General features: G+C 42.2%; 1 protein-coding gene across 1 annotated transcript in view; it reads right to left on the bottom strand.

Annotated features, from left to right (window-relative positions):
• Window positions 1-17,913, bottom strand: part of si:ch211-117c9.2 (solute carrier family 26 member 6) — a 49,362-nt gene that overhangs the window by 12,791 nt on the left and 18,658 nt on the right. The window contains exons 2-5 of the mRNA XM_034172573.1: window positions 2,283-2,422; window positions 1,908-2,018; window positions 1,598-1,770; window positions 1,328-1,492 (exon numbers count right to left, since the gene is read on the bottom strand). Coding sequence (XP_034028464.1) covers window positions 1,328-1,492; window positions 1,598-1,770; window positions 1,908-2,018; window positions 2,283-2,422 — 589 coding nt within the window. The remainder of the gene's footprint in view (window positions 1-1,327; window positions 1,493-1,597; window positions 1,771-1,907; window positions 2,019-2,282; window positions 2,423-17,913) is intronic.

A 17,913-nucleotide genomic window follows, 5' to 3' on the forward strand; every position in this document is an offset into this window, starting at 1 on the left:
CATCCATGCAAGATAATTTAATTTAATTTAGTTGGGACTACATATATTTATTATGTGGAAATCCTGCCCATAATTGAATTGAGTTCATCCAATTAGTCATTTCATTCAAAAAACTGACTCATTGGATTGGATTCTATTTAATAAATATATGTAGTCCCAACTCATTTAAATTACATTATCTTATATGGATGTGTTTTATTTGAGTTAGGGCTACATATATTTATTAGATGGAAATCCTGCACATAATTGAATTGAGTTCATCCAAAGAGACACTTTTGAATGAGGGTAACTGTGCACCAGGAAAGGCCAGTAGTCTGCAGAGTTTAGTTTAGGCTTGAACATTGCAAGTATTGCTGATCAGTACCAATGAAAACACCCAGTTTAAATAAAAACTTGCAGATTCTTGGTTCCTGATGGCACATTTAAGTTTAAGTAATTTATTTTCATTTATATAGTGCCAAATCACAACAGAGTTGCCTCAAAGTGCTTCACACAGGTAAGGTCTAACCTTACCAACCCCCAGAGCAACAGTGGTAAGGAAAAACTCACTCTGAGGAAGAAACCTCAAGCAGACCAGACTCAAAGGGGTGACCCTCTGCTTGGGCCATGCTACAAACATAAATTACAGAACAATTCACAGAACAATTCACGGACGAATATACAAGAAATGCTATTGGCGCACAGGACAGGAGGATCGCCAACACAAATACAACTCCCATCTCTGGATGGAGCTGCACCTTAAACAGAGAGAAAAACAGAATCAGGCATCAGAAAGACAAAAAATACTGTATAATTTGCCAGCATTAAACAACAAGAAAAACAGAGAAATACTAAGGTGATCGCCGTCCACTAGCCCTAAACTTCACTAAAAGACCCAGAATTTAGGTAAAGTTGAGGCCGCGGCCTGCTCCAATTACTAATAAATGAATTAAAAGAGTAAAAAGCGTAAAACAAAACCGTACCAGTATGCTAGCCATATGAAAGGGAAAATTTCATTTACACACCCCTTATTTAAAATATGTCCATCCTGAAGACCTTAAGTAACAGCAAAGTGTCGCTGATGGCCCTGAGACCTCCACAATGTTAGAAGACCACGTAAATCACAATAATCATATTTTTTTTCAACAATAATAACATTTAGCTCAGGCAGCGTTACAGTCAGTTCAATTCATTTTTACTGATCTTTCACAGCATGACTTTCTCTGAGCTCGTATTTAACAGTGTAGGCCTACTGTTCTTTTACTCTGCAATTTTGCAGAACCGATACAAACTTCTGAGCCATTTTCTTGTGTATAAATGTGTGCCATCTATTAAATGACAAGCTCACATAAATAAGTGAGAGAGGCCCACTGAAACGAGCCGGTGTGACCCCAAACAGGTACTTGAGTTGGGATGTCGCTACATGGCATGCTGACCCTGTGGTGTAGCCACGGACCAGGGGCTCTGACAGGTAGGTTACCACAAAGCCAAACCTCACCAAACCCAACAGGATCTACAGGATGGGAGAGAAAGGAACCGGTACATAAAGAAAAATTAGTCAGACAATGCCTTGATACAGGCTGGCTATGGTTGTTGAATTCCTAAAGGCAGCTCATACCTGAAAAATTCCTGCTAGGACCGTAAGCGAGCATGCTATTTGTACTCTGAATGCATCCCGTGCATCGAAGTCCACCATTCCTGTTCCATTGGTGCTATTTTTCCTGAAGTCATCGTCTGGTGCAAGCCTCTCCGTAACACTGCCGATCATGATGCTGACAACAGCAAATGTACCTGTGCACAGATAGAAATTTACATCTTATACAAAGTATGTGTGCACACATTTTCAGGCACAAAGAGACCGTGTAGTGAGTGCTGACAACACCTTTGGTAATTATTTCCCCATGTAGTGCATATGCTTTGTCTCTCACCTACAGAGATGTGCCTGGACGTACCGAAGATGAAGTAGACAAGCACTGGGTATAGGGAGGTGTACAAGCCAAACACTGGGCGTAAGGAAGCAAGAAGAGCATATGCCATGCCTGGAAAAACGTTACAGCCATTAGTATACTTGTTCAAATGCATAACAAAACTTTAATGTAAAAAACAGGAAGAAAGAGAAGCTTTGTTTATTGTGATATGTTTTTGATGTGTGTGTATATATATATATATATATATATATATATATATATATATATATATATATATATATATATATATATATATATATATATATATATATATTTTTTTTTTTTTTTTTGATAAACCATGTGGTCGCTCTGTTGCAAACATTCACACTAACAAACCTTGTGGCAGGTGCATGATGCCCACACTGCAGCCAGAGATCAGATCCCCAATGGCGTTTTCCTTGATGGGGTAGTGAGGTAGCCAGGAGAGAATGGGGATGATACTCAGCACCATCTGCTTCAGCCTCGGCACTGAACACCTGCAAACAAACCAAAGGCACTTCAGAGGTACAATGTATTCATTGTTCAACACTTACATCACAGAGAATAGAATTTCACATCACAATTGCCCTTTGCTGATGAGGTTTTAGTTTTTGTCCACATTGATATGTTGGTTTACTAAGGCTGGCTTGACACTCTGAAACTTTCATACAACAAGATGTAGGGAACATAATTTCCATGTACCTTGACAGTTCATCCATTTTCCATACCCGCTTATTCCATTTAAGTGTAGTGGCGGGGGATAGGGGGTGGGGGCTGGAGCCTATCCAAGCAGTCATTGGCCAAGAGGCGGGCTACACCCTGGACTGGTCAATTTAGACTCAACAATTCAACTAACCTGCATGTCTTTGGCAGTGGTAGGACGTTGCAGCACCCGGAGGGAATGATTGCAAACATGAGAAGGACATGCAAACTCCATGCAGAAAGGACCAGCGAACCAAAGACTGTCTTGCTATGAGGCATGATTGCTAACCACTAAGCCACCATGCTGTAGGTGCTTAGGCAGTAACACAAAGCAATTAAAAATAATCAAAGTCTCTATGCAAGACATTTCAGTTTGCTAACTAGGTAGGTAATTTTTCATCTGTTGTATTTTCTTGATAGTTTTATAGCAAATCAGAAAAGACATTTTAACTAACTTTGTATCTTATTTTGTATTGTTTTCTCAGTGGATAATATCAATACATGTAAATTGTGATGAGTATCATTGTTTTTTCTGGTAATGGTAATCTGGAGTAATGGCTAAGTGTCCATCTGTGAAGGACAGACTGTTCAAAAGAGAGACTAATGGATGCTTTCTAGTCTGTTCAAGGATCTTGATAAAATGAGCCTCCAGGGAGTGCAGTTTACTTCTAACTCAAGGGAAATCAATAAATAGCACTTTTTTTTCCTTTTTTTTTTTGCACTTTGTGGCATTTGTATGAAACACGGATTGATATATGGTTGTTTTAGAAATGGCTCTGATTCTCAGGTTGGCTGTAACATGAACATAGTTTCATCACATTGAGAATTTTGCAACTGATGCACTTTCATTTAAGATAAGTTTCAAGTAGGTACAATGCAGAGGACTTTACACCATGCAACTCTGCAGAAATGTAGTTTCACCTATATTTCCAGTGACTAAAGTTGTGTGAAAGATTCACCATGTAAACACAGCCTAATGGGATCAGTGACCCCTAATGGAAAGGTCGGGTTTGGCTTAAAATATAAATCACAGACCAGGAAGCTATAAATATTATGGAGGACTATGAAGGCCAAAATGAGGAGAAAAATGAAAACAAGATTTTTTTTCTTTAAATTTCCAAATCTGAGAATAAAATAGAAATGTTGAAAATAAAACTACAATACCATTTCAAGAATAAATGGCATTTAAAACTTGTGAGAATAAATCAGTCATCTTGTGCAAATGTTTTCCAGTCATTTCGCATAAATTTGTTGTACTTATTGTTAAAAAACAAACAAACAAACATTGTTCACTGTTTCGGTACTTTGGCAAAATAATTTCCTTCAGAATAAAGTTGATCTTATCTTATCTTAGGTCCCCTTCACACATAGTGAGAATAAGTACAAATCAGGGCATATCATGGCGGAACAGCTCGTATGAGTGAACCACTCAAACATGGAGCCGACGGGCAGGCACACAGTGCAAGCAGCTGAAAAAAAAATGTAAAAAATACATGTCACCCACAGGATTCAAACCTGCACTTTCCAAAAGCTCTGATTACCAGACAGAAACTTTACCACTGAGCTAACATCGCTGTCCTGTGAATGGTGTGGGAAAATGCCTGATATCAAGAAGGACATGGATGTATTTAAAAAAAAATTAAAACCAAACACCATATAAAAGCACCGCATTTTCTCGAATCCCTCTTATCAAGCGAGCAGGACAAGTATGATCCATCTGATCCTCTGTAGATGACCCATGGTTGCAGATGTACAGTAGTGAAATGACATGAATGAGAAGCAGGGCAGTCATCATGTCCACATCTGCTGGCGGCGTATCCAGCCGGCCCTACACGCGTGTCCTGCCCAACGTACATGTCTTGTGGACAGCACACCGCAGGACAGACACTGCATCATGTGGAACAGAGCTCACGTGGGTGACGTGACATTCAGATCACCTGCTGCATGTTATGATCTGACGATCCATTTCACCTGGGGTAGCCTGTCAATGTGTGCTCCATGCATGCTCGCTGCAGCCCATTGCAACAGTGATATATGTTTTTATGCATATCCATGTCAGGACAGCAAGCAGACACACGCGCGTCACAGTGGACAGTTGTTATTTCATGTCCGTCCAAACACAGTACGTGTTCTCCAGCTGTGACGTCCAGAACCAGAGATCTCCACAGCTGCTCCTGTGGGCAGACACACCCCCTGTCAGTTCAGCGCACACACCGTGTCACTGTGTTTGTTTGCAAAGCCACACTCATGGGGACACTTAGACAAATTTCACATGCAGCTCAACCGTGATCATCTGCTGACTGTTGTCGTGTTAACAGTGCGAATAGCCACACATTTCCTAAATGCCATGTGGGTGGTGTTAGATGTTCGTGTGTGTCAGCTGGATTTTGGCCGACACTTTCCGCGAGAGGGTTCAACGGGCTCTCACAGCACACACTCTTTCTTTCAGCCCCTGTGTGTGCAAATATTTGTAGCAACAGGTGTTCGAGATGTTGGAGGCCGCTACGATTTTACACATTTTGCGCACGATTCCTGCTTCATGTGCACTTCATGTGCAATTCGACCTAATTCGCACCATGTGTGAAGGGGCCCTTAAGGACATAGGGATGCCTCTACAAAATGCTTTGTGTAGATGAATTGATGAAATTGTACTACAGAATCAGCTCAAAAAACAAAAATTATTTCATTTTTAGCACATAAATACAATGTGTTAGTATTACGGCTTCAAATAAAGCTGTGTCTGTTCAGAAGGAGAAACCACACAAATTTGGAAAATACAGTTGTGTAAATTAAAATTACTGGTGATGAGTTAATTTATGGCAATGATGTGTTGTATCAGATAGCAGATGTGGTGTCCGAGACAGGTTTAAAAAAAAAAAAAAAATCCTTTTTGTCAGGATTTGGGTCTTGCCAGCTTTTATTTCTTGGCTCTGTGTTCTTCAGTTACTTTTGTTTTTTTCTGTTGTGGGGTTTTTGTTCTGTTTGGGTCTGTCTTTCCTGTCTGTCTCTGCTGGCTCTTGGTGGTGGGTGTTTCCCGCTGTCTGGCCACGCCCTCCTTCTGGTGTGTTCCACACACACCTGTTCTCTACCTGCACCTCATCACCTGGGTGTATTTAAGCTCTCCATTGTGCCTTACTCCCTCGCCAGATTGTAGCACCGTGGGCCTCTTTCCAGCTCTGTTCGTGTATTTCCTTGCCTTGCTTCGTTTGCCTAATCGTGTTTTTTGACTACCTGCCTGTGTACCTCGACCACGCCTAGCCTGATGTATTTGTTACTGTTGCTCTTTTTGGACTGCCTATCTGTGTACCGACCCCAGCCTGTTTACAGAGTAAACATCTTATCTCCACTGAGCTGTGTACCTGTGTCCTGCATTTGTGTCCAGCCCGTCAAACCTGATACTTTTGCTTTACGCTTTTCACTTAGACTGAAAGCTTTTACTTTATTCTTGACATTTTGACTTTATTCTTGCACGTTGACTTTATTTTCAAAATGCAAATCAAAATAAAATATTTTGCTAATACAGATTTTTAAAGTACTGGAGTGCAAACCATTAAAAGTTAGGTTTCAGGTTGTTACAGTTATTAATACAATGTCTTACTATCAGCTATGGCCAGACAGACTTATTATCCCACATCCGCTCGAACAAAGTATTGGCAGGGGATACAATCAATCAATCAATCAAAGTTTATTTATATACCCCTTTCCACAGCCCAAAGGGTGGCCAAAGTCCTTCACAGTCAAAAGAACATAGAGAATTACTTAAAACCATAACACAATAAGCAAATTTAAAAACAGACATCAATAAAAATATATGTCCAAAAATATTTACAGATAAGAACCAAATAAAATGTCAGAGTGTTGCTGGTTGTGTAAAAGCCATTCTAAAAAGGAAGCTTTTTAATTTAGATTTTAAAAGATTCAGGTCAGTGATGGTGTGGATCCCGGTGGGGGGGGGGGGGGGTCTTGTTCCAAAGTGTGGGTGCGGCCACAGAGAACGCCCGGTCTCCCCAGTGGCAATGTCTGGACCTCTGAACCTCTAGTGCACACTGGTTAGACTATCTTAAAACTCTGTTTTGGTCTCAACGTGTCAGCAGCTCGGCTAAGTAGGGTGGGCCAAACCATTCAGAGCTTTAAAAACAAACATAAGAATTTTAAAATCAATTCTAGCCCAAACTGGAAGCCAATGCAGAGTGTAGAGATCTGGGGTGATATGTTACGTCTACGCGTGTCAGTTAATAGACATGCTGTAGCATTTTGAACCAGTTGAAGATGACTAAGGGAAGACTGGGAAACTCCAACATAAAGTGCATTGCAATAGTACAGCCAATCAAGAGCATTGCCTTTTAGTGCATCAAAACTTTTGCCAGTCTCTCCAAGGTTGTTGGACTCAAACTAACCAAAGTTGGCACATGTGTAATCCCAGTGAGGGAAACGATCACCATAGCAACAGTAACCTGATTTACATATAATTCTGATAGATCAGTGAGTGCAAAATGATATGTTGACCAATGTTGTTGTCCCTTCGGCTGCTCCTATTTGTTTGGGGTCACCACAGCAGATACAATCAGCTCTACGTTGGTATTTGGTACAAGTTTTACACAACTCTAGTTTTACCTGGAGAAACACAAACAGCCCCTGGTGTTCCAAAGAGACCTTCCATTCAAGTACTAACCAGGTCCCACACAGCGTAGCTTTTAAGATCTGACCAGATCAGGCTTACACAGAGCAGGCTGGCTGCACATTTTGGCCAGTAGAGAGCATATTACTTAAGCGAAGCACATGAAAAATTTACATAACCTACAAATGACTTCATGGCACCCGCTAGATCTGTCCAGATAGACCAGGAAGTTTACAGTGAGATCATTCAGTGCAGAATTTAAGGGAATTTGCTGGTTGATGACTTCATGTGTTCAGTTAGCTTGCTGTTCTCTTTTAAATTGTGTTTCAGTTAGCTTTATTGTAGATCATTTGGTTAAATGATTATGTAGTATTCATGAGCTGCCTTACTGTGTGATGTTAGCCAGTCAAAATGCTCAATGATGGAGTTTACTTTTTCCTTCCAGCTTTACTCTGTTGCAGATGCTCACTGTCAAGCTGGATGGTCAGGAAATGCAGGGCACAAATACACGGCTCAAACAAACATCTATGGTTTTTTTAAAGGTTTTACTGTGGTTGGTAGCAGAGGTCGGTACACAAGTAAGCAGTCCAGAAAAAGCAGCAGTACAGAAAACATCAGGCAATCAGGCATGGTTGAACCAACAGGCTGGAGGTCAGGTACACGTAAACAGGCAGGCAGGACTATGGAACGCAGGTACAGAGCTGGAATGAAGGCACAAGGCACAACAAACTGGCGAGGGGCAAACACACCCAGTGAGCTTAAATAACCCCAGGTGGTAATCAGCAAATCAGGAACAGGTGGGCATGAAAATTACCAGAACCAGGGTGTGGCCAAAGAGAAAGAGAAACACCCATCACCAAGAACCAAGAGAGAGACAAGAGAGACAGAGACAGACCAACCCAAGCAGAAAAGCCCAGCAAGAGAACAAACAAACAACAAACAAACAAATTTTCTAATGAAATGGCGGAGGGATTTCACAGGCTCAACCCCCTTGTTTTTTTATGGAAATATCATTGAGCATTGGTGTGTTTTTGAGAGGGATTACGATATTTTTATTACCGCTGCACAGTCCAACAAAACAGCAAAGACTAAAGCTTATATCCTTCTCAACATTGCTGGCCCAGAAGCCATTGAGAGAGCCTTCCTTTGTCTATGTTGCAGAAGTGCGTGCATCTGGAGCAGATGGAAGTATTATCAGAACCAACCGACTGGGTAACAAATTGTGACCATAGGACCTTTGTGGCCGGGACAGCGGTGGGATCGAGCCCCGGACGGCTTGCACTAAAGACCATTCCTCTACCAGGTCAGCCAAAGGGGAATTCCCTGTTAGCCAAGCTAGCCAGAATGTCTTTTCAAACAGGACCCAGGACCTTCATCCTGCTACATATCTCCCCACCATTTTTGACTTCGTCCCAAAGTCACAAGTGCATTTAAGCATGTTCTGTGACTACCCACATCCTGCCGACAATGCCAATTGTGACTGTAGGACCTTTGTGGCTGGGATGGCGGTGGGATCGAGCCCCGGACGGCTCGCACTAAAGACCATTCCTCTACCAGGTCAGCGAAAGGGGAATTCCCTGTTAGTCAAGCAAGCGGGAACGTCTTTTCAATCAGGACCCAGGACCTTCATCCTGCTACATATCTCCCCACCATTTTTGACTTCGTCCCGAAGTCACAAGTGCATTTAAGCATGTTCTGTGACTACCCACATCCTGCCGACAATGCCAATTGTGACTGTAGGACCTTTGTGGCTGGGACAGCAGTGGGATCGAACCCCAGACGGCTCCCACTAAAAACCATTCCTCTACCAGGTCAGCCAAAGGGGAATTCCCCATTAGCCAAGCTAGCGGGAACGTCTTTTCAATCAGGACCCAGGACCTTCATCCTGCTATAAAATGTAGGCCACATCTTCACTAGTGAAGGCCTGAAAGCAGATCCGTCCAAAACTGTAGTGATTAAAAGGCACACCAGTCCCACTGAAGTACCCTCACTACAGTGTTTCTGGGGCATCGTCAATTACAGTGCATTCAGAAAGTATTTACAGCGCTTCACTTTTTCCACATTTTGTTATGTTACAGCCTTATTCAAAAATGGATGAAATACATTTCTTTCTTCAAAATTCTACACACAATACCCCATAATGACAATGTGAAAAACGTTTTTTGAGATTTTTGCAAGTTTACTAAAAAAAAAAAAAAAAAAGAGAGAAATTGCATGTATATAAGTATTCACAGCCTTTGCCATGAAGCTCAAAATTGAGCTCAGGTGCATCCTGTTTCCACTGATCATCCTTGAGATGTTTCTACAGCTTAATTGGAGTCCACCTGGGGTAAATTCAGTTGATTGGACATGATTTGGAAAGGCACACACCTGTCTACATATAATGTCCAACAGTTGATAGTGCATGTCATAGCACAAACCAAGCATGAAGGAATTTTCTGTAGACTTCCAAGACAGGGTTGTTTCGAGGCACAAATCTGTGTAAGGGTACAGAAATATTTCTGCTACTTTGAAGGTCTCAGTGAGCACAGTGGCCTCCATCATCCATAAATGGAAGAGGTTCAGATCCACCAAGACTCTTCCTAGAGCTGGCTGCCCATCTAAACTGAGTGATCGGGGGAGATGGGCCTTAGGGAGGTGACAAGGAACCTGATGGTCACTCTGTCAGAGCTCCAGCATTTCTCTGTGGAGGGAGGAGAACCTTCCATAAGAACAACCATCTCTGCAGCAATCTGTCAATGAGGCCTGTATGGTAGAGTGGCCAGACAGAAGCCACTCCTTAATAAAAGGTAATGGCAGCCCACCTGGAGGTTGCCAAAAGGCAACTGAAGGACTCTCAGACAACTCACTCACTCATCTTCAACTGCTTTTCACGGTGGACTCTCAAACCATGAGAACCAAAATTCTCAGGTCTGATGAAACAAAAATTGAACTCTTTCGTGTGAATGCCAGGCATCATGTTTGGAGGAAACCAGGCACCATCCCTACAGTCAAGCATGGTGGTGGTAGCATCATGGTGTGAGGATGTTTTTCAGGAACTGGGAGACTAGTCAGGGATGAGGGAAAGATGAATGCAGCAATGTTCAGAGACATCCTGGATGAAAACCTGCTCCAGAGCGCTCTAGACCTCAGACTGGGGTGACAGTTCATCTTTCAGCAGGACAATGACAATAAGCACACAGCCAAGATATCAAAGGAGTGGCTTCACAACAACTCTATGAATGTTCATGAGTGGCCCAGCCAGAGCCCAGACCTGAATCTGATTGAACATCTATGGACAGATGTGAAAATGGATGTCCACCGATGCTCCCCATCCAACCTGATGGAGCTTGAGAGGTGCTGCAAAGAGGAATGGCCAAAACTGCCCAAAGATAGGTGCAAGCTTGTGGCATCATATTCAAGAAGTCTTGAGGCTGTAATTGCTGCCAAAGGTGTCATGAATGGGGTCTGTATGGAGTGTCTTTTGTTTTCTTTATCGTTTCTGCCAATTTTCTGTCACTGTTATGTTTGCTGGAGGTTTTGGTAGAGGGACTTTTCTTGTATGCTGTCTTCTGCTTGGTGATGAGCGTTTCCCTTTGGTCCTCTCTTCTGCTAACCAATAAGCCTAACAAAAGATGCATCAAAGAAGTACTGAGCAAAGGGTGTGAATACATTTTTACAGGTAATTTCTTAGGTTTTTATTTTTAATAAATTTGCAAAAATTTCAAAAACATTTTTCATGTTGTCATTATGGGGTGTTGTGAGTAGAATTTTGAGGAAAAAAATGAATTTACTTCATTTTGGAATAAGGCTGTAACATAGCAAAATGTGGAAAAAGTGAAGTGTCGTGCCTGTCTAGCCCACCCATGCTGGCATAGTAAAAAACCAGTAAGACTGACCTGTGACGTGTCATGTTATGGATTAGGAGCAGCATGCCTACAAGATGGCAAACCAGTAGCCTTTGCATTGCAGGTCCTCATGGACACTGAGACACAATACGCTCAAATAGAAAACGATCTTCCAGCTGTTGTGTTTGCCTGCACAAAGTTCAAAGACTGATGTACGGAAAACCCACAATTGTGGAAAATGACCAACAGCCATTAGTGACCATCATGAAAATGCCCATCCATGTCGCTCCTGCCCATCTCCAAAGAGTGCTGCTTCGCCTGCAAAGCTATGAATTCAGCCTGGTCTACAGGAAGGTGGAACTCCGGACACACACAGCTAAAGATGAGGTGCTACAAACCCTCACGACAGTCATTCAATGCAGATGACCCACCAGAGAAAGCCAGCTCTACACGGTTATCAGCCAGTTTTTCCCTACAGAGATGAACTGAGAACAGAGGACGGTATCAACCTGAAAGGCCACAAAGCAGTCATCCCTCAATCCCTGCACAAAGAGTACATCAACATCACGCATGAAGGCCATGCAGGTATTGAGGCAACCAAGTGTAGAGCTAGAAGTGTAATCTTCTGGCCTATAATGTCAAAGAACATCATGGAGAAGTTGCTCTTATGTGCAGTGTGCATTGGCATGAAGCCACATCAGAGGAAAGAGCTCCTGCAGCTCCACCCTGTTCAAGCCCTGCCTTGGTCCACACTGGCTGTAGACATTCACGAGTGACATGGCAACCATTATCAGGTTCTTGTGGATTTGTACTCTGGCTGGTTTGAACAGCGGCCATCTCCAAATTAAAAAAAAAACTTTCCAGTGCATGGCACACGGCACATGCTCATCACTGAAAATGCCAGGCAATACACCAGTCAGCATTTCAAGGACTTTGCTAAGCAATGGGATTTTACTCATACCACAAGCAGCCCTGAATTTCCCCACTCTAATGGACTCAAACAGACTCATGGAAAGAGCAGTCTGCAGTGCCAAACAGCTCATGGAGAAGTTGCACAGGGATGGATGTGATATTTTCCTCAATCTCCTGAACCTCACAAACACTCCCCATAACCCAACATTACACTCTCCTGCCAAATGCCTTATGTCTCGACAAACTTGTGCAGCCATTCCAGTGAGCACTAAACTGCTGAAGGCCATGACTAAGAATGTCAAGCAAGTCACCGCCCAACTCCTCAACAAACGTCTCACTGTAAAGTGCCACTACGACAAATCGAGTTACCCACTACAGCCACTGATGGAGGGACAAGTGATCTGGATGCAGACAGCTGAAAGGCTATGACAAACTTGGAACTGTGAAGGAGATGAGCAGGGAGCCACGCTCCTACATAGTCCAAGCGGATGGGAAAACCTACAGGAGAAACTGCCGCCACATCCTTCCTGTCCCAGAGATACCACCAGCACAGCCCCTTGGTGTCCCAGACCTTCAGGACACCAGAGCCTTAAAGTAGACAGTTGTCCACCGCCACAAGTGCCAACAACTAACTCTGTGCAGCCACAATGCCCATTCTCTCCCCAGCCCAAAACACAGTACACCATTTTTAAATACGTAAAAATACAGGTGTATATGTACCCAAAATGCATTAATTAATATGTCCGGTAGTGATTCATTAGACTAAACCACATTTGGAAATGGTGAGGGACACAGTGTGACCAAACTGACCACCACTATAAAAGTAAATGCATTTCCAGTCCACATACATACTATGTGGGTGCTAGCAAATGGTTAAGACATACTTTTTTAAATCCATAACAGACACATGCCTGCAGTCAGCAGTACAGCTGAATATTCTATTACTTTAATATTCTGTTAGCTTTAGATTCAGTTTGTGTTATATTGATTTTGTGGGTAAGCGCTGCAGTGCTTATAATGCTGGTGCTTAAATGTGATTCTCGCTCTCCCTGTGTCTGTGTGATCAACACAACTAAATATGGCATACTCTCTTTGTTAAAGTAAATTCAGTTTAGCAGGGAGAAAGTATATCTTGTATATAGTCTTGGTGTTACTTATTATTAGAATCAGAATCTTATTTATCAGCAAGTACGTTTTCACATACAAGGAATTTGATCTGGTGTTATTGGTGCATAAACAGTAAGAACAAGAAAAGAAAAACACTTCTGTAATAAGTAAAAGAGTCAGATAGGCAATAATATATTAATTGTTAAATATAATGTAGTGGAATGGGACTGTGCAAAAACAGGTGATTTTAGTACAGATGTATAGGACCTTTCAGTGCAAGGATGTCCAATCTGTACTGTGTGGTAGTGGGGGGGGGGGGGGGGGGGTCTCTGGCATTATTTATTAGTCTAGCTATGGATGGAAAGAAGCTGTTTTTCTGTCTTGAGGTTTTGGTCCTGATGGACCTCAGCCGTCTGCCAAGGGAGAGGGAGACAAAAGTTTGTGTCTTGGGTGAGAGGGATCGGCCACTATCCTCCTTGCCCGCCTCAGGACCCTGGAGGTGTACAGGTCCTGTAGGGATGGCAGATTGCAGTTGATCACTTTCTCTGCTGTGTGGATGATGGATGATACGTTGCAATCTGCTCCTGTCCTTAGAAGTGGCAGCAGCATACCAGGCGGTAATGGAGGAGGAGATGATGGACTCAATGATGGCAGTGTAGTTCATTGTTCATTGTTTTCAGCAGGTTAAAACTGCTGCAGAAAGTACATCCTCTATTGTCCTCTCTTGATGAGAGAGCTGACGTTCAGCTCCCACTTGAGGTTCTGGGTGATGGTGATCCCCAGGTAATGGAAGGACTCCACAATAGTGACTGGAGAGACTGATGAGGTCAGCCAGGGTTGGGTTCTTTTGGAAGTCAACAACCATCTCCACTGTCTTGAGGGCGTTGAGCTTCAGGTTGTTCTGTCTGCACCAGGACACCAGGTGGTCGATCTCATGTCTGTAGGCAGATTTGTCCCCATCAGAGATGAGTCAGATGAGGGTTGTGTCGTCCACGAAATTCAGGAGCTTCATAGACTGGTGACTGGAGGTGTAGCTGTTGGTGTACAGGGAGAAGAGTAGAGGACAAAGAACGCAGCCTTGGGGGGATCTGGTGCTGATGGACCGCTTGTCAAAGACTTGCCCTCCCAGCTTCACATGCTGCCTCCTGTTGGACAGGAAGTCAGTGATCCACCTGCAGATGGAGTCAGGCACGCCAGGCTGAGACAGCTTGTCCTGCAGCAGGGCCGGGATGATCGTCTTTGAAAGAAGAGCTGATTATTTGGGTCATTCTATGCAATTTACCTCAATTTCAGGAACCACATCAGGTCACCTCTCCTGATTTTGCTGCAAAAATTCTGAATTGCAGATCTATATGTTTCTACCTACCATGGGAATCATAGTATTCCTCACAGTTTAGGAAATATAGATCTTGACAGTTTTGCCCTTAAAAAATCTATGTGACAATTAACATTTTTACCACTTTCAGGGGGCTTTAATTTTATAACATTTGCTAAATTACAATAGTGTTCAGAATAATAGTAGTGCTATGTAAATGAAAAGATTAATCCAGGTTTTGAGTATATTTCTTATTGTTACATGGGAAACAAGATACCAGTAGATTCAGTAGATTCTCACAAGTCCAACAAGACCAAGCATTCATGATATGCACACTCTTAAGGCTATGAAATTGGGCTGTTAGTAAATAAAAGTAGAAAAGGAGGTGTTCACAATAATAGTAGCATCTGCTGTTGACGCTACAAACTCAAAACTATTATGTTCAAACTGCTTTTTTCAGCAATCCTGTGAATCACTAAACTAGTATTTAGTTGTATAACCACAGTTTGTCATGATTTCTTCACATCTGTGAAGCATTAATTTTGTTGGTTTGGAACCAAGATTTTGCTTGTTTACGAGTGTGCTTGGGGTCATTGCCTTGTTGAAACACCCATTTCAAGGGCATGTCCTCTTCAGTATAAGGCAACATGACCTGTTCAAGTATTTTGACATATCCAAACTGATCCATGATACCTGGTATGCGATATATAGGCCCAACACCATAGTAGAAGAAACATGCCCATATCATGATGCTTGCACCACCATGCTTCACTGTCTTCACTGTGAACTGTGGCTTGAAGTCAGAGTTTGGGGGTCGTCTCACAAACTGTCTGCGGCCCTTGGACCCAAAAAGAACAATTTTACTCTCATCAGTCCACAAAATATTCCTCCATTTCTCTTTAGGCCAGTTGATGTGTTCTTTGGCAAATTGTAACCTCTTCTGCACGTCTTTTATTTAACAGAGGGACTTTGCGGGGGATTCTTGCAAATAAATTAGCTTCACACAGGCGTCTTGTAACTGTCACAGCACTTACAGGTAACTCCAGACTGTCTTTGATCATCCTGGAGCTGATCAATGGGTGAGCCTTTGCCATTCTGGTTATTCTTCTATCCATTTTGATGATTGTTTTCCATTTTCTTCCACGTGTCTATTTTTTTTTTTTTTTCCATTTTAAAGCATTGGAGATCATTGTAGATGAACAGCCTATAATTTTTTGCACCTGCGTATAAGTTTTCCCCTCTCCAATCAACTTTTTAATCAAACTACGCTGTTCTTCTGAACAATGTCTTGAACGTCCCATTTTCCTCAGGCTTTCAAAGAGAAAAGCATGTTCAACAGGTGCTGGCTTCATCCTTAAATAGGGGACACCTGATTCACACCTGTTTGTTCCACAAAATTGACGAACTCACTGACTGAATGCCACACTACTATTATTGTGAACACCCCCTTTTTCTACTTTTTTTTTTTACTAATAGCCCAATTTCATAGCCTTAAGAGTGTGCATATCATGAATGCTTGGTCTTGTTGGATTTGTGAAAATCTACTGAATCTACTGGTACCTTGTTTCCCATGTAACAATAAGAAATATACTCAAAACCTGGATTAATCTTTTTAGTCACATAGCACTACTATTATTCTGAACACTACTGTACATCCAAATTTTTGTAATTATGGCATGAGTTAAGTTCTGGGATGCATAGTATATTTCACTTTGTAAAAAACAAAAACAAAAAGTCTTTTTGTCCAAAATGAGCCAAAATAGATAGATAAAAACTTTATTAATCCCGAAGGAAATTACATTTGGCCTGCTGCTCACAAAACATCAGTCACACAACAAATAAATTACTAAAATACAATGACATTACATTAAAAACAGTCTATCAGTTGTAAAACTAACAGACTATAAGTATTGTGCAATCTAATGGCACAAGGCACAAAGGACTTCCTCAATCTGTCTGTGGTGCAGCGCTGGGACAGCAGTCTGCTGCTGAACATACTCCTCCTCTCTCTGAAGGCCTCGTGTAGAGGGTGTGAGGCATTGTTCATAATTGCCTTGAACCGGGACAGAGTCCTCTGCTCAACCACATCTTCCACTGTAGTCAGCTTCAGTCCCACCACTGACCTAGCCTTTTTAATGATCTTATTCAGGCGGGAGATGTTCTTTTTACTGGTGCTGCACCAACAGACCACAGCATAGAGGAGAGCGCTCGCCACCACTGACTGATAAAACGTACAGCAGTTTAGAGCAGATGTTAAATCAATCAATCAATTCAATCAATTTTATTTATATAGCGCCAAATCACAACAAACAGCTGCCCCAAGGCGCTTTATATTGTAAGGCAAGGCCATACAATAATTACGTAAAAACCCCAACGGTCAAAACGACCCCCTGTGAGCAAGCACTTGGCGACAGTGGGAAGGAAAAACTCCCTTTTAACAGGAAGAAACCTCCAGCAGAACCAGGCTCAGGGAGGGGCAGTCTTCTGCTGGGACTGGTTGGGGCTGAGGGAGAGAACCAGGAAAAAGACATGCTGTGGAGGGGAGCAGAGATCAATCACTAATGATTAAATGCAGAGTGGTGCATACAGAGCAAAAAGAGAAAGAAACACTCAGTGCATCATGGGAACCCCCCAGCAGTCTAAGTCTATAGCAGCATAACTAAGGGATGGTTCAGGGTCACTTGATCCAGCCCTAACTATAAGCTTTAGCAAAAAGGAAAGTTTTAAGCCTAATCTTAAAAGTAGAGAGGGTGTCTGTCTCCCTGATCTGAATTGGGAGCTGGTTCCACAGGAGAGGAGCCTGAAAGCTGAAGGCTCTGCCTCCCATTCTACTCTTACAAACCCTAGGAACTACAAGTAAGCCTGCAGTCTGAGAGCGAAGCGCTCTATTGGGGTGATATGGTACTATGAGGTCCCTAAGATAAGATGGGACCTGATTATTCAAAACATAAGTAAGAAGAAGAATTTTAAATTCTATTCTAGAATTAACAGGAAGCCAATGAAGAGAGGCCAATATAGGTGAGATATGCTCTCTCCTTCTAGTCCCCGTTAGTACTCTAGCTGCAGCATTTTGAATTAACTGAAGGCTTTTCAGGGAACTTTTAGGACAACCTGATAATAATGAATTACAATAGTCCAGCCTAGAGGAAATAAATGCATGAATTAGTTTTTCAGCATCACTCTGAGACAAGACCTTTCTAATTTTAGAGATATTGCGTAAATGCAAAAAAAGCAGTCCTACATATTTGTTTAATATGCGCTTTGAATGACATATCCTGATCAAAAATGACTCCAAGATTTGTCACAGTATTACTAGAGGTCAGGGTAATGCCATCCAGAGTAAGGATCTGGTTAGACACCATGTTTCTAAGATTTGTGGGGCCAAGTACAATAACTTCAGTTTTATCTGAGTTTAAAAGCAGGAAATTAGAGGTCATCCATGTCTTTATGTCTGTAAGACAATCCTGCAGTTTAGCTAATTGGTGTGTGTCCTCTGGCTTCATGGAT

This window comes from Thalassophryne amazonica, chromosome 6, assembly GCF_902500255.1.
Source record: "Thalassophryne amazonica chromosome 6, fThaAma1.1, whole genome shotgun sequence".
Lineage (NCBI taxonomy): Eukaryota > Metazoa > Chordata > Actinopteri > Batrachoidiformes > Batrachoididae > Thalassophryne > Thalassophryne amazonica.